Source organism: Lactuca sativa, chromosome 5, assembly GCF_002870075.4.
Source record: "Lactuca sativa cultivar Salinas chromosome 5, Lsat_Salinas_v11, whole genome shotgun sequence".
Classification (NCBI taxonomy): Eukaryota; Viridiplantae; Streptophyta; class Magnoliopsida; order Asterales; family Asteraceae; genus Lactuca; species Lactuca sativa.
Window position 1 is genome coordinate 248,383,670 of NC_056627.2, and position 18,709 is coordinate 248,402,378.

The window sequence follows — 18,709 nt, forward strand, 5'->3', positions numbered from 1 at the left end:
CCACTTGTGAGTCTTGCGTCAAGTCAAAATGTCAACTTGTTGACCTCGCTTGAGAGAAATTTCATAGATTCTCAATTGAACTTTCGTCGATCAATCGTCATCTCTTCGAATCTTTGGAGAGATTTTACAATTACTTTCTGAAAACGAGTAAGGAATTTATGTGCGTGTATATATTGCATCTCCGATCGACGGGTTTTCATCCTCAAACTCATTCGTTTCCCTTAAGTTCATTCAGATTTACCCGCGGTAGATCAAATTGAAGTTCTGATCTTTGAAAAGGTATTTTGTTAAGTTTACACTCGTAATCTCTTATCCTTTCCTTCTTAATCAATTCAAAGTCGCTACACAGAAAACAAATCGATGATATTGTTGTTGACTCGTTACTATTCCAAGGTTATCTAAACCTAATTGTATGTTAAGGTTTCTTAATACTTTAACCTTCATTATCAAACATAAAGCCATGCTGATTGGCGATTGCTGATATATGTTTTGTTGCGTATTCAATGTTGTAAACATTTAGTGTTAACTTTTTCCTCCAAACCGACCTCAAAAGTCAAACTGTAGCTTGTTTACTTCGACACGAAACTGTAATTTTATCACTTTATAAAAATAAAACAAAATTCATTTAACCATTCTGATTTTGTTTCAATTCTTTCCTCTATTTAAATTCAGTTGATTACTTAACTGAGTTTGCTTTAAAATCTTCTCAGGAAATCTGATCCACTCAACAAACACAAATCAATGGGGTATCTAGATTCAGTGATATCATCCGCCAACCCAAATCTTCCCGGTTGTGGTGTTTCTCCGGTCACCGGAGGTGGTCTCAGTCAAGATTCAAAGTTTAGCTACGGCTACGCAAGCTCCCCTGGAAAAAGATCTTCAATGGAGGATTTTTACGAGACAAGAATCGAAGGTGTGAATGGAAAGCAAATCGGTCTCTTCGGAGTTTTTGATGGCCATGGTGGAGCTCGAGCTGCAGAATATGTGAAACACAATCTTTTCACCAATCTTCTCAAACATCCAAAGTTCATCTCCGACACCAAATCAGCCATAGCCGAAGCATACAGTCACACCGACAAAGAATTTCTAAAATCAGAAAACAATCAGATGAAAGATGCAGGATCAACCGCCTCCACTGCCATTATCGTTGGTTCGCGTTTACTTGTCGCAAACGTGGGGGATTCCAGAGCTGTTATTTGTAGAGGTGGTAACGCGTATCCTGTTTCTAGAGATCATAAACCGGATCAAAGTGATGAACGAAGAAGGATTGAAGATGCGGGTGGTTTTGTTATGTGGGCTGGGACTTGGAGAGTTGGTGGTGTTCTTGCGGTTTCACGTGCTTTTGGTGATAGGTTATTGAAAAAGTTTGTGGTTGCTGATCCGGAAATTGAAGAAGAAAAGATTGATGAGTCGCTTGAGTTTCTTATTCTTGCTAGTGACGGACTTTGGGATGTTGTCACAAATGATGAAGCTGTTGCGATGATTAAACCGATTCAGAGCCCTGAAGACGCAGCAAAGATGCTGATGCAGGAAGCTTCACAGAGAGGTAGTGCAGATAATATTACAGTCGTTGTTGTTCGTTTCTTGGATACCCAAGATGCATAAAACTTCTTGACCTTTTACGTTTAGGACATGACAAACAGCAAACAGGTTTTACTGTGTTTGACTTGGACTTGACTGGTGATGGAAAAAGTACTCGTTTTATGGAAAAGACTCAAATAACCTCATCCTTGTTAGTCGATATAGCCCTATAAAACTCATCCAGAAATGGAATTGAAGTATTGCTTAGTTGTTCGAAGTTATGTATTGAAAGGTGTGTGTATGATTCCACAATTGATTTATCCTCTCTTTATTACTTGTTTTTGGGTTGTAAATTCTTTAGTAGCTTCTTGGTTACTATTGTTCTTACTTTGCACATATTCAAATAATCAAATGTTCGTCTTTCTTTATTGGATTGCTATATTCTATGTCGGCCAATCATTTATGTAGATAAAAAAGTTCCTCCAGGCTGTTCACTATTGTATGTCATACTCATCTACTACCACAAACTTTTTTGAGACCATAAACTTACTTATTTCATAGAAGTTTTTGCATTTTGTTTATAAATCGTTCCAAGTTTTGTTAATGGGTGTTTAATTTATTTATTATCTTTTATTTATATTTAAAAAAATCATCTACTACCCTGTAAATAACAGCCTCAAAGGTAAATCACAAAGATGATACTCAATATCAAACCTCTAAACAAGAGATATATTAATAAACTAGCTGTGAAACCCGTATATTATACGGGTTGATTAAAACAAAATGTTAAATAGAAACGATTAAATGAGAAGTTTATTTGAATTCGAAATTTGAAATAAATAAAAATTATGAAAAAAAAAACATGCAAAAAATAAATAAATAAAAATTATTGTTTAGTTATCAGACCCGTATACTAAACAGGTTAATTATAACAAAATGTTAAAAACAAAGGTTTAAACTGTAAATTTATTTGAAATTGAAATTTAAAATTTAAAATTTGAATTTAATATCATTATGGTAGGTTTAATTTATGGAAACTAATTAATAATATATTAGATATGGAAAATGAAATAAATGACAAGTGGAAAATAAATATATCTTTAAATTATGACAAAATGACACGTGGCAAATTGAATGAGAGAAGGACATGTGGCAAAATCATTCTTATTTATTAGGATAGATGATTCTCAACTCCTTGCTCTTAGGAGACAACCAAGTATGGTGTCGATGTTGTTAAGATAAGGATTTCGGAACAAAATGGCAACAACATAGAGCAATGAATTCAACAAAAACCTCCGATGAACAATCCACAAAAAACAACAATCTCAAAAGTTTTTCCTATTTCTACATGGCTTCTAAAATGGACTAAAAAAAGCAACACTCTACATTACAACCCTATGTAAAAACATCATTTCTCGCATACCGTGAAGCCGGAACCGGAACCGGAACCGGAATCGGGTGCTCTCTAATCCGTTCCAACAAAACCGAAACATGTTCCATTGCCATATCAAGCCGATCCTTGGACTTAGCTGATTCCGCCACAAGATTCGACACCATTCCTTCCAATAACCTCACTCTCTCTCCATGATCACTCAAACTGTTTTGAAAAACCTTCACGGATGCATTAACACGCCTCCATCTAAGTGGCATATACCTTTCTGGAATCTGAAAGCAATTTCCAGTGGACAAAACTCGAAGGGCATGCCTACAAAGGATTCCCGAGAACTCAAAATGATGACAGCTACAGCTGATGTGGCCTTCACGTGGGACCCAGTAGACTTTTCGCCCTCCTTCGAGTTTTGTGTGGTGTCTAACTAGAAATCCGTCTTCGAGTTGGAATGATGCGTAATGAGCTGCCATTACTAGTTGTTCTTGGAGCTTTGAGAATGCAAAAGGTGTTAGGATTGAGGCTGCATGGGATTCCATGGGAGCTCCCGTTTTTAAGCAGATGTTTTGGAGGTTTTGTTGCATTGTTTGTTGTTCGCCTGCTTGATCTTTGAAGTCCACAGCAACAGCTACCTGATTTTGCATTGTGTTTGTATAATACCATCAAAGATTATCCTATGAAAACAGATTATATAAGATCAAGTAAAAGATAACATACTTGTTCAATGAAGTGTGCGAGTCGAGTTTGGGCACTCAAGAAGCGTTGGATGAAAGCATTGATAGCTTTCGAGTGTCCAGCTGTTGTCATTCCCGCAAAAAAATGGCTTCTCAAATATGGCAAAGCCCAAAGAGCTCTTGAAGCAAACAACGTGTTGACGTGGCGATTAGTGTGGAGCCCAAACAAATTAACCATATCTCTCCAACCCATTTCAAAATCTTCAATAGACTCCAAATTATAAAGTCTATAAAATTCATTTTTCCACTCGTTATATCGTTCACCCAACACAGCATTAAACCAAGATGGAAACTTTGCCACTATTAGCCAGATGCAATAAGCGTGTTTAGCAGCAGGCATTTCAGCTGCAATTGCTTCTCTTACACATAAAGTTTGGTCTGTTAATATCGTCTGTGGGACCTTCCCATTCATAAACGCCAAGAACGCCTTTCAAAAAATAAAAAATAATTAATTTAGAAACTAATAAGTGGTTGTTTCTTTCTTTTTTTAATCTCATAAATCCCTTTATGGGTAAAGTGACTGAATGGGCAATGATGTTGTCATGATAAAGTGTGATTGCTGCTTTTCTGGACCGAATAAACCGTCCGAATGAGGCTAAATGGCCATTTTGCCCTTACATTCCGAAAAACAAATATTACAATATTCATCAATTTTAACAAAACGTATCATTTCTAATGTGAGGAGTTGCTGTAAAGGGTTAGTCTCTTAATACATTAAGCCAGGCTTTTTGGCTGAACCCATTAAGTCATTCTGTCCATATTAAGTCTTTGACCCATTAAGCTCATTAAGTCAAAAAGAAACAGCCACTAAGAGATACAAAAATTCATAAGTAAAATACAAAAATTATCATTTGATTACCTTCAAAGCCCATGAATACGACTTCAAGTTTTCCTCCCGCAAAAGTGCACAACCAAAAAAGCAAGGCATACCATAATTATTCATTCCAACCCAAATGCCAAGTGGCATATCAAAAGCATTCAAACGATGTGTTGTATCAAACACAACCGCATCCCCAAACACTTCATATGACTGAACCGATGACGCATACGACCACGCAATATTCTCCAGCCTCCCATTTGCATCAAGCTTAAATTCAAACCGAAAATTAGGATCTTTATCTTTAATATTCCTACACATTCTCAATAAATCAATACTCTCATCCTCCAAATCCACCTTCCTAAACGATTGTATCAAATTCCTCACATCCTTTTCAGTAAACGGAAGATACCCCGGTTCCACACATTTCTCAAGCTCCAAAAGCCTCATCATTTGTTGCACTGAAATCCCAGTTTTTGCAAACATTAATATCCGGTTTTTATCAATATCTGAAATTGTCCGATACGCGGGTAGAAAACGAACTTGATTCGGTTCCAAAAGTTCGTGGTTATGATGGTTTGAAAAACCGGTTACCCGCCACTCAGGTGCACCTAATTCAGTGGTCTTGCTTATACGCATATAAGCTTGGCATCCACATCTTGAGGACTTTCGGTTTCTTTGTGGTTTATTTTCGTTTAGAGTTTTGACAGGAGTGTTACCTGCTCTATGGCAGACAAAATAGCGTCGCGTAAGACCTTTCCCGACACCATCTTTACCTTCGGTGCGATGGCGACGGATTGAAAAACCGCATTGTTTGGCGAATTCGCTGTAGAATTCGTAAGCGGTGTCGTGTGTAGCGAATCGTTGGCCGATGTATGGAATAGTGTCGTTTGTTGTTTCTAAGGATAGTTTGGTTTCGTTTGGTGATTCTTCTGTGCTACTTGTTTCGTCTAATGATAAAGAGCGTTGATCTGAGTGGTCATCATACACAACTAACAGATGTTCGGGATCCTCAGACATCATGGTTGATAGTTGTTTGTAGTTTGTGGATGAATGTCAATTCAAATGTTTGCCATTTGATCCTTGAATAAAACAGTGAAATGGTGAGAAAAAAAAAGTAATGTGAAATGGATTCAACACGAAAGAACAGAACAGAACAGGACTGGACAAGCTTTTTAGGGCTATTTATGATGCCACGGTTGAGCAGGTCATTCTATGTCTTGGGTGGGACAAGAAAGTTGCAATTTTTGTCCCATTGACATCTGACATCAGGCTCAAGCAGTGCTTGTCAAATGGAGTACAAGGTTGTCTGTTATCTCGCGTCCTATGTAATAAATGGAGCCTTAGAGGTCAAAATAATACTATAGATAATCTATAACCACCACTATGGTCAAATATTTTCTTTTTCAGTGTTCATGTTGAATTGTGTTTGTAAACATAGATGACCTAAGTAAATTATCCATCAAATTACTTTGTTTTCAAGCAAGAAACCTTTCATTGATATCAAAGAATATGCACCATTTGGTAATATTTTAATGAACACTTGATCACCATTTTCTTTCCATTTGTTTCAGAATGCAACTAGAAACAAAGGGTATAAACAAGCCTGGTTAAAATGCACTCTTGAAGACATAGCCACTAAGTTCACACGGTTGGTTATAAAATTTCCATGGAACCCTTCTTTAGAAGCTTTCCTTTAGCATAATTAGAGTTCGTCTCTGAAGAAAATCATGAAATTGCTGTTCTAAACTACAGATATTGATCATAAGTTCCAGATAGATTTTATTTTAATAGATTGATTCGTAAAACATACTTGTTAAATGGTAAATGCTAGCAATTTCCATGGACAAAACCAGTACATTACTTAATTTTTCCCCAATTTTTATTAAATTCCTAATTACTTTTCAACAATGGCTAAGATCACGTGGTCCTCCATTAATGTTAAAACCACATTTATACCATTCCCAATTGCATATAAATAGTTCCCATCTACGCATGTTCCAAATATCAAAGTAGATCAACGACAATGTAGTAAAATAAAATTGGGGGCTTAATGAATTACTTACAGAAGTTACGGTTGTTGCTCAGTGACTGATCGTGGTTGTTAGTTTACATGAGAGCGAGTGAGAGAAGCAAACGCTTGATCGTGGGGAAGAAGGGGACGAGTGAGGATTAACCCTAATTTGCGCCAGGATGCTATGCAAACGCTTTATAACGTGCGCCCTTCTTATCCAACGCCGTTGTGTTTCCAAACAGCCCGCATGCTGGACATAATAATAGATAACAGGTTTAGTTGTTGTGATTTATTAATTTATTCATAACTCAAAACAAAAGACTCTGTGGCCCAATGGATAAGGCGCTGGTCTACGGAACCAGAGATTCTGGGTTCGATCCCCAGCAGAGTCGATTTTTTTTTTTTTTTCTTTTTGCTAGACTTGTCTTTGAAATTCGTTTATTAACTTTAAGGTTCTCTGTAATCTATTTCATTGTTCCCCTATTTCAGTGTATAATGTGAATAAAGCAATGTATGTTTATAAAAGTTTGGTTATTCACAATAATTTGTATTTTATAGAGTTGTACAGTACAAACATATAAAACATAAATTATTATGTATGGCTAAAAGCTATTGTGTACGGATATAAAAGTTTCATCCATATATAATTTTTTGTTATTATGCCTTACATTCTTTAAAAACCTATATATAAAACTACTACAATCGGCTAAAACCTACTTTAAGGTTCTCTTTAAATTATTATATTGTTACACACTTTCAATATAGTACTAGTATAAATAAACCAATACACATTCATAAAGTTTGGTTCATATAGAGTTGTATATTTTTTCTTTATATTACACATTACATGCTTTTGTCACATGGTTTCATCTAAAAACATTCACGCATATTATTTTTGTATATACATTCATAAAGTTTGGTTTATATATAGTTGTACATTTTTGCTTTGTATTACACATCACATGCTTTTGTCACATGGTTTCATCTAAAAACATTCACACAATCACTACATCAACAATGACTTATTATTTTTGTAATATTAACTTTCAACTACAAGAAAACCAATTATCAAAAATCAAACTTATATGGTGTGGATATTTCTCATTTGTTCTATGTAGATATTTTCTTATTTATGGGTGAGTAGTCAATAAAAACATCTCTATTATCGTTTGGCTTTTAAGTTGTTTTTCTTAGGTTTTGGTTTGAATATGAATCTTCAAAAATCAAACTTATTTGGCATGGGAGTCAGCAAATATAGAGCACTTTGCGTTAATCATAAAATTTATATCATAAAGTTTTCCTTTTACGTATCTTGGGCTCCCTGTGGTTCGAATATGGTGTTGTTTGTTTTCTCGAAGCGAAAACATATGAAATCTGTGAACCACATCTGAAACTCTTTGCAGCAAAAGAGGTGAACCAAATGGTTGCAGTCTGTAGTGAGAAGTATGTTTTTTAACGTCGGCAAGCTGTTGCAATAAACTGAAATTTAATAAACTGATTTTCCTTACAATGCCTTGGCTACCCTAAGGTCTTACACACAGGTGTCATGGGCTACCCCCATGGTCTTTCATACAAATGTCACATGCTACCCCCGGGGTATTCCACGCAAATATCACAAAGACAACTAGCAATCCAGTGGGTCGACATTGGTGTCTTCTGTTGGGTTTTAGTATACTACAACATCTTATGGTGCACATACAACCCTAAATGCTTTGGATCTATGTTTTCTCTAATTATACATGCAATATTGTTTCCAAAGCATTAAGCCTACAACTAGCATACAATTGACATAAACAACATAAAATTGAGTTATGGAATTACCTCTTTGTTGTAGCTTGTAGTTTTGGCCTTTAAGAACTTAGCACCTTAAATGGTTCACAAACACCATGAACAAAGGAGGACTTGAGACAGAGGCTACTTAGCATACAAAATTGTTTATCACTCTTTTTAGAATGCATGGGACCGATTTTGGTGACTATGGGTTTCTTTTATAGTGTGACAAAGTCTAGGGTTACATCCATGCAAACCCTAATTCACATGACCCTTCATATTACTTGAGATCCATGGGTTAAACCTCCATGGACTACCCATGGACTATCATATTGGTTTAGCCCATCCTAAATAACCATGGATCATTGGCCCACACTATAAGAATCATTGATTTACTTAATCAGTCCTTATATACTACGTATTTAATTAGTCTCTTTTGATTACTAAATTAATTCTTGATCAATACTAATCAAATAATATGATTTCATATTAATATATTAGAGCTTCTAATATATTAATAAACCATAAATAACCTCTTCTCAAAATGTAACGACCCAATTTTTAAAAGAAAGTTTCCATTTTTAATTTAATCAAACATGTTTACATAAACCATGAAATCCCAAAACAAATGTTTTCAATCCACAATCTTTACAACTTCATTTAAAACATAAGAGTGTCCCATAAAACATCGATGAGAGAATGCACGCTGCGCCGTCAAGCCTTCCCTTGCCCTTGGGCTTAGATGTACCTGAAACAAATCCACAAACTGTAAGCTAATTCTTAGTGAGTTCCCCCAGAGCATACCCACCCACAAACCACATATAACATATCATACTAGTTATATCAGCTACACATATGTCACACCCCCGAACCAGACGGTGGAAACGTCCGAGGGCTGTCGTGACTTAATTGAATACCATAACATTGAATATATATGAAACGTAACAACATTCGTCACCATGCATTAACATAGTACAACCAATAATGTTTACATGAAGTACATTGTTTAAACATTACACACCCAAAAATAAATTGTTCGATTCGTTAATAAGTCACTGCAAGCCATCACTGAGTACATTTTCCTTTGATTTACTGGTTCCCTGAGAATACAAGTATTTTGAAAAACGTCAACATGCGAAATGTTGGTGATTCATAAGCGGTATTTGAAAAGCAATGTTTTGTATCATTCTGAAAACTACCAGAAAATCCGATATTTTCTGAAAAGAGCTTTTGAAAACATTTGTGAAGATCCATAAGTATGCTTGTTTGTTTCTATAATTGTAAAGAAAATGTAACGACCCGTTCCCGGTATGATGATTCCTTGGTTTTTATTTTGAAGTTTTGTAAAGGGACTCGGCGAGTTCATAGCCTGACTCGCTGAGTAGGGACGGGATTTCAAGCACGTGTTAGCTGGCGACTCGGCGAGTCCATATTCTGGACTCGGCGAGTCTGTCCGTCTGGGAGAAACCCTAAATCCCCGGGTTGCCCACTATTTAAGCCACCTTATAGCCCCCAATCTCGCCTCCTTCACCCTCTAAAGCTGTGAGAAAACCCTAATTCGTTCTTGAGTGTTTTAAGTGATCTTGTGTGCATTTTGTGAAGGATTGAAGAAGGAGAAGAAGAAAGGAGCAAGGAGAAGAATTGTAGAGCGAAGATTCAAGGGAAAGCAAGAGTTCTTTGAGCCGGGGAGATACCGGAGCAGCAGCAGTTAGCTTCCAGAGCCATACACCCAGCAGCCAGTTCACGAGGTGAGTTTCCCTTCAGTAGGAACGGGTCTACGGCCACAATGTCGGCCCGTGTAATTATCAGCAGTTCCGGTCTTTAGTTTGATGTAGTAGCTAGATTGCTTGATGTCTTTGTGATTCAAGCATATTTGTGTTATGTGTTCCGGACTTCGGTCCGATGCAGTATGCGGTATGTGTGAATATAATAGTTGCTATGTGTTATGCTATGTCATGATCAGTCAGTTCCGGACTTCGGTCCGATGCAGTTAGTTCCGGACTTCAGTCCGATGCAGTCAGTTCCGGACTTCGGTCCGATGCAGTCAGTTCCGGACTTCGGTCCGATGCAGTCAGTTCCGGACTTCGGTCCGATGCAGTCAGTTCCGGACTTCGGTCCGATGCAGTCAGTTCCGGACTTCGGTCCGATGCAGTTAGTTCCGGACTCTGGTCCGATGCAGGGGACAAGGTCCCAGTCAGTTCCGGACTTCGGTCCGATGCAACTAGCTCTAGACTTCGGTCTGATGCAGTGGGCAAGGCCCAATATGTGCTTTATGTGTATTGTATGGTATGAGGTAGTTTGGGGGAGCTCACTAAGCTTTGTGCTTACAGTTTTAGTTTTGGTTTCAGGTACTTCCGCTAGCAGAGGGAAGAGCTCGGGATGATGGCATCGCACACACCACAGCTTCAGTTTTATCCTGGGAGTTGATTTGGTTCTTGATTTTTATATGATATGGATATGATACAGTTTTTCCGCACAGTGTTTTATTATTATTTTGAGATACATCATGTATGATTTTATGATATGACACTAAGGTTATGGTTTTTGGTTATGTTGAAAAACGAAATTTTTGGGTTGTATTTTTGGGTCGTTTCAAGTTGGTATCAGAGCCCTGGTTTGAGGGATTCGGATACACTTCCGGGTGTATCTGAACTCAAACTAAGGGGAAATAAAAAGACTTTTAAAAGGAAAATGTTTTCTAAAAGAATTTTGAAAGCACTTAGAAAGAAAGAAATTTTTAAACAAGATAAGGGTGTGGTGCATGCGATCAGCCGAGCTCAAGTAAGTACTCCCAAATTACCCATACAAGTTATTTGTTCAGTTTCAGTTTCAGTAGAACAGCATGCTAGTATAGGACTAAGGATCTAGGAGGATGCCTTATGTGCCTGCTTTATGTGTTACAGCTTTATGAGTATTGCATGCTAGTATTGAGTAGACAACAGTAGGATAGCCTGTTTAGGTTATGCCTGATAGTATGAGCTTAGCACTGTATGCTAGATCAGTTTCTCGTTTTGAGAATAGTTTTGCCTGAGTATGTTTCCTTTATTCGAATGTTGCTTGCTTCGTGCTTTGTGGGAGTTCTGAGTGATGGAAGTTAGCCATTAGGTGAACACGTTACACCACATGTGATCAGGGTTGAATAATCCCAGAGTGCTGGAACTGGCCCTATTGCGCAGCTCTTGTTTGAGTCCAACCGTTATAGGGACGGGTCTTTTACTTGAAGGATTATCTGATCTTCGTCACATGTGATGGTGTTCAGGTGGTGGTTAATTAGCATTATAAGGAGACCTTCAGCAGCTGAGGACTAGTTGAGTTGAGTCTGAGGTTTCCCTAGGGCAAGCCTAGGATGAGAGTAGCAGAGATCAGTAGTAGTAGAAGTGACTTGGTGGAGACAAGGCAGTTCTTGAAGAAAGTACGGATAGATGTGGAAGGTAGTATGGGCTCGTACTACCGGAAGCAGAGGATCCGTACTTGAATCAAGAAAGGCTGAGACAAGACCAGGAAGCTAGTTGTAGTATCAATGATCCCTTGAGATATTTCTGTTTTCTGATGTAGTTGTGATGTGTTTCAGAATGGTGGTTTTGCGTTCGAGACCAGCAGCCGGCAGTGGAGGTGTCGGGGAGGGATCAGGTTCAGGCTCGGGGGATGAGCACATGGATGAGCAGACCCGAGAGTTTCTTTCTTCGGAGATTACGCGCATCATTATAGAGCAGACTCCTGTGATCTTCGGTTCGATCAAGGAGGGGATTCTAGAGCTGATGGATGAGAGATTGGGCACCTTCCGTGCCGAGGTGGCGGCCATGATGGGGTCGCGCACCCTTACCTTCAGGGAGTTCAGGGCATGTGGAGCTCCGGACTATCATGGGGCGCGAGACCCCATAGCGAGCACCAGATGGTTGGCGGATGTGGCCAACGCTTTCCGTACTAGCAGATGTCCCGAGGGGGACAAGGTCAGATTGGCGTCCTGTCTTCTGAAGGACAGGGCACGAGATTGGTGGGAGGAGGTCGGACATGCCATTGGGGATGATGCAGCATTGGACGCCATGACCTGGGCTGATTTCTCTACCAGGTTCAAGGCGGAGTTTGCACCGGTCATCGAGGTGCAACAGCTAGCTAGGGAGTTTCAGGACCTCACCCAGACTACAGAGATAGTGGCGGAGATCACCACCAAGTTCAGGGAGAGGGCTCTTCTTGTTCCTCAGTACGTAGCTGATGAGGAAATGAAGAAGGTCCGTTATCATGAGATGTTGTGGAGCGATATCCGCCAGTTTGTGAGCCGGTCCAGCTGTAAAACGCTGGAAGATATGATTGCTAGGGCTCGGGAGAGGGAGATTGATCTCGAGATGGAGAAGAAGAGGAAACCGGAGGCGGTTTCGGGTTCAGGCGGTTCCGGAAAAAAGCCCAAGGTTTCAGACCACAAATCTAGGAGTCAGCAGAGCCACGGTCGATGTGGCAAGTGTGGGAGATTGCACGAGGGAGCGTGCAAGGCAGGGAGTTCTGGCTGCTACAAGTGCGGTCGGATTGGGCATTTGAGTAGGGATTGCACGGCCCCTGCTACTGCCGTCGCAGCATCAAATCTGATTTGCTTTCAGTGCAATCAGAGGGGACATAAAAAGTCCCAGTGTCCGAGCGTAGCCGCAGCAGGGAAGGTGGTTGCACCTGCCCCTGCTACCTTGAGGATTACAGATGGCCGGCAGGGCCGAGCTGATGCGCCAGTGGCGAAGAGTAGGGCGTTTCAGATGAAAGCAGAGGAGGCGCGAGCGACTCCTGATGTGGTGACGGGTATGTATCTTCCATTCATCTCTTTATTATTATTGATTGTATATTGCTTATGATTGTATGTTTTATTCAGGGTCGTTCTCTGTGAACGGCATTTCTGCTATGGTATTATTCGATTCGGGGGCTACCCGATCATTCGTATCACTTGCGCTTAGCAAGAGATTTAGTAGAGCTCCAGGGGAGCTGGATTGTCCATTAGAGGTTGAGATAGCGGATGATAGGACCGTGAGGGTCGGCAGAGTGCATAGAGGGTGTTCTCTTCAGTTATTCGATGAGCAGTTTTCAGTGGATCTGGTACCTATTCCCCTGCGAGGGAATAAGGTTATTGTGGGTATGGATTGGCTAAGCCCCAATGGGGCGGTGATTGATTGTGAGCTTCAGCTAGTGAGGGTTCGCACTCCCAGTAGGGGAGAGTTGGTGATTCAGGGCGAGAGGCCACAGCGAGGACCGACCTTTTGTTCCTCCGCAAGGGCGAGGCGTTATGTTCAGCAGGGTTGCGCCGGTTTTGTAGCTTACGTTTTGGATGCCCGGGAGAAGGGCAAGGCGACAGTTAATGATGTTCCTATTGTTCGAGACTACCCGGACGTGTTTCCCGAGGATTTGCCGGGGATACCTCCTGAGAGACAGGTTGAGTTCAGGATCGACCTCATTCCTGGTGCGGCTCCGATAGCCAAGGCACCGTATCGACTAGCTCCCCCTGAGATGCAGGAGTTGTCTACACAGCTGCAGGAGCTGTTAGACAAGGGTTTCATTCGGCTGAGCAGTTCGCCTTGGGGAGCGCCGATTCTGTTTGTGAGGAAGAAGGATGGGTCGCATCGTATGTGTATTGATTATCGGGAGTTGAATAAGGTGATGGTGAAGAACCGTTACCCACTTCCGAGGATAGATGATTTTTTTGATCAGCTTCAGGGAGCGTCTTGGTTCTCCAAGATCGATCTACGCTCCGGTTATCATCAGATGAGGGTTAGAGATGAGGATGTACAGAAGACTGCTTTCAGGACCAGGTATGGTCATTATGAGTTTGTGGTGATGCCATTTGGGCTCACCAATACTCCAGCCGCGTTCATGGATCTCATGAACCGCGTGTGTAGGCCGATGCTGGATCGGTCAGTGATAGTGTTCATTGATGATATCTTGGTATATTCCAAGACGCAGGAGCAGCACGAGGAGCACCTGCGGGAGGTGCTGGAGGCTTTGAGGAGGGAGAGACTTTTCGCAAAGTTCTCCAAATGTGAGTTCTGGTTGCGCGAGGTGCAGTTCCTTGGTCACCTCGTCAACCAGAAGGGTATTTTGGTAGATCCGGCCAAGATAGAGGCCGTGATGCAGTGGGAGGTCCCGAAGTCTCCATTTGAGATTCGGAGCTTCCTAGGGTTGGCAGGGTATTATCGGAGATTTATTCAGGATTTCTCCAAGATAGCAGTGCCGCTCACCCGGCTGACCAAGAAGTCAGTGGTATTTCGTTGGGGTCCGGAGCAGCAGACAGCATTCGAGACCCTCAGGCAGAGATTGTGCGAGGCTCCGATCCTTACCTTGCCAGAGGGAGTAGAGGACTTTGTAGTCTATTGTGATGCCTCGATCACAGGTTTGGGAGCAGTTTTGATGCAGCGAGGCCATGTGATAGCTTATGCCTCGAGACAGTTGAAGCCTCACGAGGCTAATTATCCTACCCATGATTTGGAGCTGGGGGCAGTTGTGTTTGCCCTCAAGATTTGGAGGCATTACCTTTATGGGGTCTGTTGTACTATTTACACGGATCACAAGAGTTTGAGGTACCTTATGGATCAGCCGAGTTTGAACATGAGGCAGAGGAGGTGGTTGGATGTGCTAAAGGATTACGACTGTGAGATTCTTTACCATCCAGGGAAGGCCAACGTGGTGGCCGATGCCCTGAGCCGCAAAGTGTCGGCGGCCCCTATCAGAGATCTATGTTTGAGGATGACAGTGATCACTCCGTTGTTGGAGCGGATCAAGGAGGCTCAAGTGGAGGGCCTCAAGGAGGAGAGACAGAAGTGTGAGAGGATCGTGGGCCGAGTAGCCTCGTTCGATTATGATAGTCGTGGTTTGCTGACGCTTCACGGGAGAGTGTGGGTACCATACCGGGGTGGAGTACGGCAAGTGTTGATGGATGAGGCTCATAAGTCTCGGTTTTCTATCCACCCAGGGGCGACGAAGATGTATCGAGATCTTCGACCTGATTATTGGTGGCCCTGTATGAAGCGGGACGTCGCCTGGTACGTCGAGAGATGCCTGACCTGCCGGAAGGTCAAGGCAGAGCACCAGAGACCTCACGGCAGGATGCAGCCGTTAGACATTCCCGTGTGGAAATGGGAGGACATCACCATGGATTTTGTCACCAAGTTTCCCCGGACCGCACGAGGAGTGGATTCGATATGGGTAGTAGTGGATCGGTTGACGAAGAGTGCCCATTTTATCCCGATCCAGGAGAGTATATCGGCGGAGAAGTTAGCCGATATCTATGTGCGAGAGATTGTGGCACGTCATGGAGTGCCGGTATCGGTGGTGTCTGACCGAGATGTCCGTTTCACATCCAGATTCTGGAAGCGGTTCCACGACGAGATGGGTACTCGTCTCCATTTCAGCACCGCTTTCCACCCTCAGACAGACGGGCAGAGCGAGAGGACGATTCAGACTCTCGAGGATATGCTTAGGGCATGTGTCCTAGATTTCGGTGGCAGTTGGGATACGTATCTTCCGTTAGCGGAATTCTCGTATAACAACAGTTATCATGCGAGCATTGACCGACCTCCCTTTGAGATGCTGTATAGGAGGAAGTGTAGGACCCCGATTTGTTGGGGCAAGGTTGGTCAGCGGGTCATTGGGAGCACGGAGGTGGTGCTCAAGACGACTGAGTTGATCCAGCAGGTCCGTAGTAGACTGCAGACTGCTCAGAGTCGGCAGAAAAGCTACGCCGATAGGAGGCGTTCGGACTTGGAGTTCCAGGTGGGGGATATGGTCCTTCTGAAGGTCTCACCTTGGAAGGGTGTCATCAGGTTCCGAAAGAGGGGCAAGTTGGGCCCCAGATTTATTGGTCCTTTCAGGGTTTTGGCCCGGGTGGGTCGGGTCGCTTATCGGTTAGATCTTCCTGAGGAGCTTAGTCAGATCCACAACACTTTCCATGTGTCTCAGTTGAGGAAGTGTCTGGTGGATGAGTCAGCAGTCGTTCCCCTAGAGGATATTCAGGTTGATAGTAGCCTGAATTATATTGAGAGGCCGGTCGCGATTCTGGACCGGAAGACCAAGACCTTGAGGAACAAGGTAATTCAGTTAGTGAAGGTGCAGTGGCAACACTGGAAGGGGTCTGAGTGGACGTGGGAGGTTGAGGAGGAGATGAGGGAGCACTACCCAGAGATATTTGCAGATTCAGCCGTAGCAGACTTCGAGGACGAAGTCTGAGATAAGTGGGGGAGAATTGTAACGACCCGTTCCCGGTATGATGATTCCTTGGTTTTTATTTTGAAGTTTTGTAAAGGGACTCGGCGAGTTCATAGCCTGACTCGCCGAGTAGGGACGGGATTTCGAGCACGTGTTAGCTGGCGACTCGGCGAGTCCATATTCTGGACTCGGCGAGTCTGTCCGTCTGGGAGAAACCCTAAATCCCCGGGTTGCCCACTATTTAAGCCACCTTATAGCCCCCAATCTCGCCTCCTTCACCCTCTAAAGCTGTGAGAAAACCCTAATTCGTTCTTGAGTGTTTTAAGTGATCTTGTGTGCATTTTGTGAAGGATTGAAGAAGGAGAAGAAGAAAGGAGCAAGGAGAAGAATTGTAGAGCGAAGATTCAAGGGAAAGCAAGAGTTCTTTGAGCCGGGGAGATACCGGAGCAGCAGCAGTTAGCTTCCAGAGCCATACACCCAGCAGCCAGTTCACGAGGTGAGTTTCCCTTCAGTAGGAACGGGTCTACGGCCACAATGCCGGCTCGTGTAATTATCAGCAGTTCCGGTCTTTAGTTTGATGTAGTAGCTAGATTGCTTGATGTCTTTGTGATTCAAGCATATTTGTGTTATGTGTTCCGAACTTCGGTCCGATGCAGTATGCGGTATGTGTGAATATAATAGTTGCTATGTGTTATGCTATGTCATGATCAGTCAGTTCCGGACTTCAGTCCGATGCAGTTAGTTCCGGACTTCGGTCCGATGCAGTCAGTTCCGGACTTCGGTCCGATGCAGTTAGTTCCGGACTTCGGTCTGATGCAGTCAGTTCCGGACTTCGGTCCGATGCAGTTAGTTCCGGACTCTGGTCCAATGCAGGGGACAAGGTCCCAATCAGTTCCGGACTTCGGTCCGATGCAGCTAGCTCCAGACTTCGGTCTGATGCAGTGGGCAAGGCCCAGTATGTGCTTTATGTGTATTGTATGGTATGAGGTAGTTTGGGGGAGCTCGCTAAGCTTTGTGCTTACAGTTTTAGTTTTGGTTTCAGGTACTTCCGCTAGCAGAGGGAAGAGCTCGGGATGATGGCATCGCACACACCACAACTTCAGTTTTATCCTGGGAGTTGATTTGGTTCTTGATTTTTATATGATATGGATATGATACAGTTTTTCCGCACAGTGTTTTATTATTATTTTGAGATACATCATGTATGATTTTATGATATGACACTAAGGTTATGGTTTTTGGTTATGTTGAAAAACGAAATTTTTGGGTTGTATTTTTGGGTCGTTTCAGAAAATGTTCGTCAAAATTGTGTACGTTTTGATAACCGAATGTATTGAAAAACCCTAGGAAAACCCGATGTTCTCCTAATTCTTGAATTCCATGAAGTTAAAATGAAACCATTGCAACGCATGAAGTTATCAATTCCAGGCGGCGTTGGATTATTTTTGAGCATGATTAATTGCTATAAACACGCGTTACACAAACGACCAGTTTATAACTATACTAACGATCCCGAAGGCGTCGTCCGTACTAATCACGTTATCCAACCGCCCTGACTTCCCCACATCCGAAGAGAAAGAGGACACGAAGACCCCGATGACTCCATTAACCGGTTGGGGATAAAAAAAAAAAAGGTACAAGGGGTCCCTGACCCGCCTCGCATGAAATGCCGACTTTACTAGCAATACCAAAGGACCCTTGGGGACCGATAGTATACAAGCCATTGAAAGTCCTTTTACGCTGTGTTAGATCGTGTAAGACCCAACAACTCGTAAGATAGAAGTCTTCGGGCCTTAAGATCATGTCATTGGGCTAGCTAGGCCCAACGAACAAGATTTTACACTTTTGGGGCCCAAAGATAGTGCGTAGACGTCTGTGCACTCTCACGTGTATATTGAATTCCCAAATGTTACTTGTATGAATCTAGGTATCGTCGCGTTAGTAGTTTCGGATTTTTATTGGTTCGATACCGAACCAATTCGTTTAACAACGACTTTTGGTATTGTTGTGTATTGTATTTCGTTGGTAGTCGCGGTGCCATTATTTGATCAAATTGCGTGTATTGAATTAGCCTTGAAAGTTTTATGTTTTTAGCCCCTCATTGTTTGTAAAATTTACTTTTTCAACCCTCTAATTAAATAACTTTCCGGTTTGGTCCTTAAATCATTTTTCTTGACATTTTAACACCAAAAATTATTGAAATAAATATTTTTCAGCATATTTTTCATTGAAAACAGTTTAAGTCCCTGAAAATGCAGTTTTCTCGGTTATAACCCCTCTTTTTCGCAGTTTTT

The 18,709-nt window shown here is 41.9% G+C and overlaps 2 protein-coding genes and 1 non-coding gene across 3 annotated transcripts; 2 read left to right on the forward strand and 1 right to left on the reverse strand.

Moving 5' to 3' along the window:
- Positions 1-20: 20 nt before the first annotated feature.
- Positions 21-1,949, forward strand: LOC111877999 (probable protein phosphatase 2C 59). Its single transcript, XM_023874502.3, has 2 exons — positions 21-279; positions 711-1,949. Exon 2 carries the CDS (start codon positions 742-744, stop codon positions 1,603-1,605), a length of 864 nt encoding a protein of 287 aa, XP_023730270.1. The 5' UTR covers positions 21-279; positions 711-741; the 3' UTR covers positions 1,606-1,949.
- Positions 1,950-2,779: 830 nt separating this feature from the next.
- Positions 2,780-6,699, reverse strand: LOC111877998 (protein FAR1-RELATED SEQUENCE 11). The gene is made up of 4 exons (XM_023874501.3): positions 6,526-6,699; positions 4,502-5,541; positions 3,626-4,069; positions 2,780-3,540 (listed from the first exon to the last, which is right to left on the reverse strand). Exons 2-4 carry the CDS (start codon positions 5,480-5,482, stop codon positions 2,917-2,919), a joined length of 2,049 nt encoding a protein of 682 aa, XP_023730269.1. The 5' UTR covers positions 5,483-5,541; positions 6,526-6,699; the 3' UTR covers positions 2,780-2,916.
- Positions 6,700-6,792: 93 nt separating this feature from the next.
- On the forward strand, positions 6,793-6,865 carry TRNAR-ACG (transfer RNA arginine (anticodon ACG)). The gene has a single exon. It is a non-coding gene; the product is annotated as a tRNA-Arg (tRNA).
- The last annotated feature ends 11,844 nt before the right edge of the window (positions 6,866-18,709 follow it).

What these genes read in the sequence shown, in the direction of transcription:
- LOC111877998 (XM_023874501.3), bottom strand. Translation starts at nt 5,482, where the DNA reads ATGATGTCTGAGGATCCCGAACATCTGTTAGTTGTGTATGATGACCAC. An exon ending in CGTATTCATGGGCTTTGAAG is followed by an intron (nt 4,070 to 4,501) that starts GTAATCAAATGA and finishes ATTTTTTGAAAG; the next exon opens with GCGTTCTTGGCGTTTATGAA. An exon ending in TCGCACACTTCATTGAACAA is followed by an intron (nt 3,541 to 3,625) that starts GTATGTTATCTT and finishes ATGCAAAATCAG; the next exon opens with GTAGCTGTTGCTGTGGACTT.
- LOC111877999 (XM_023874502.3), top strand. Translation starts at nt 742, where the DNA reads ATGGGGTATCTAGATTCAGTGATATCATCCGCCAACCCAAATCTTCCC.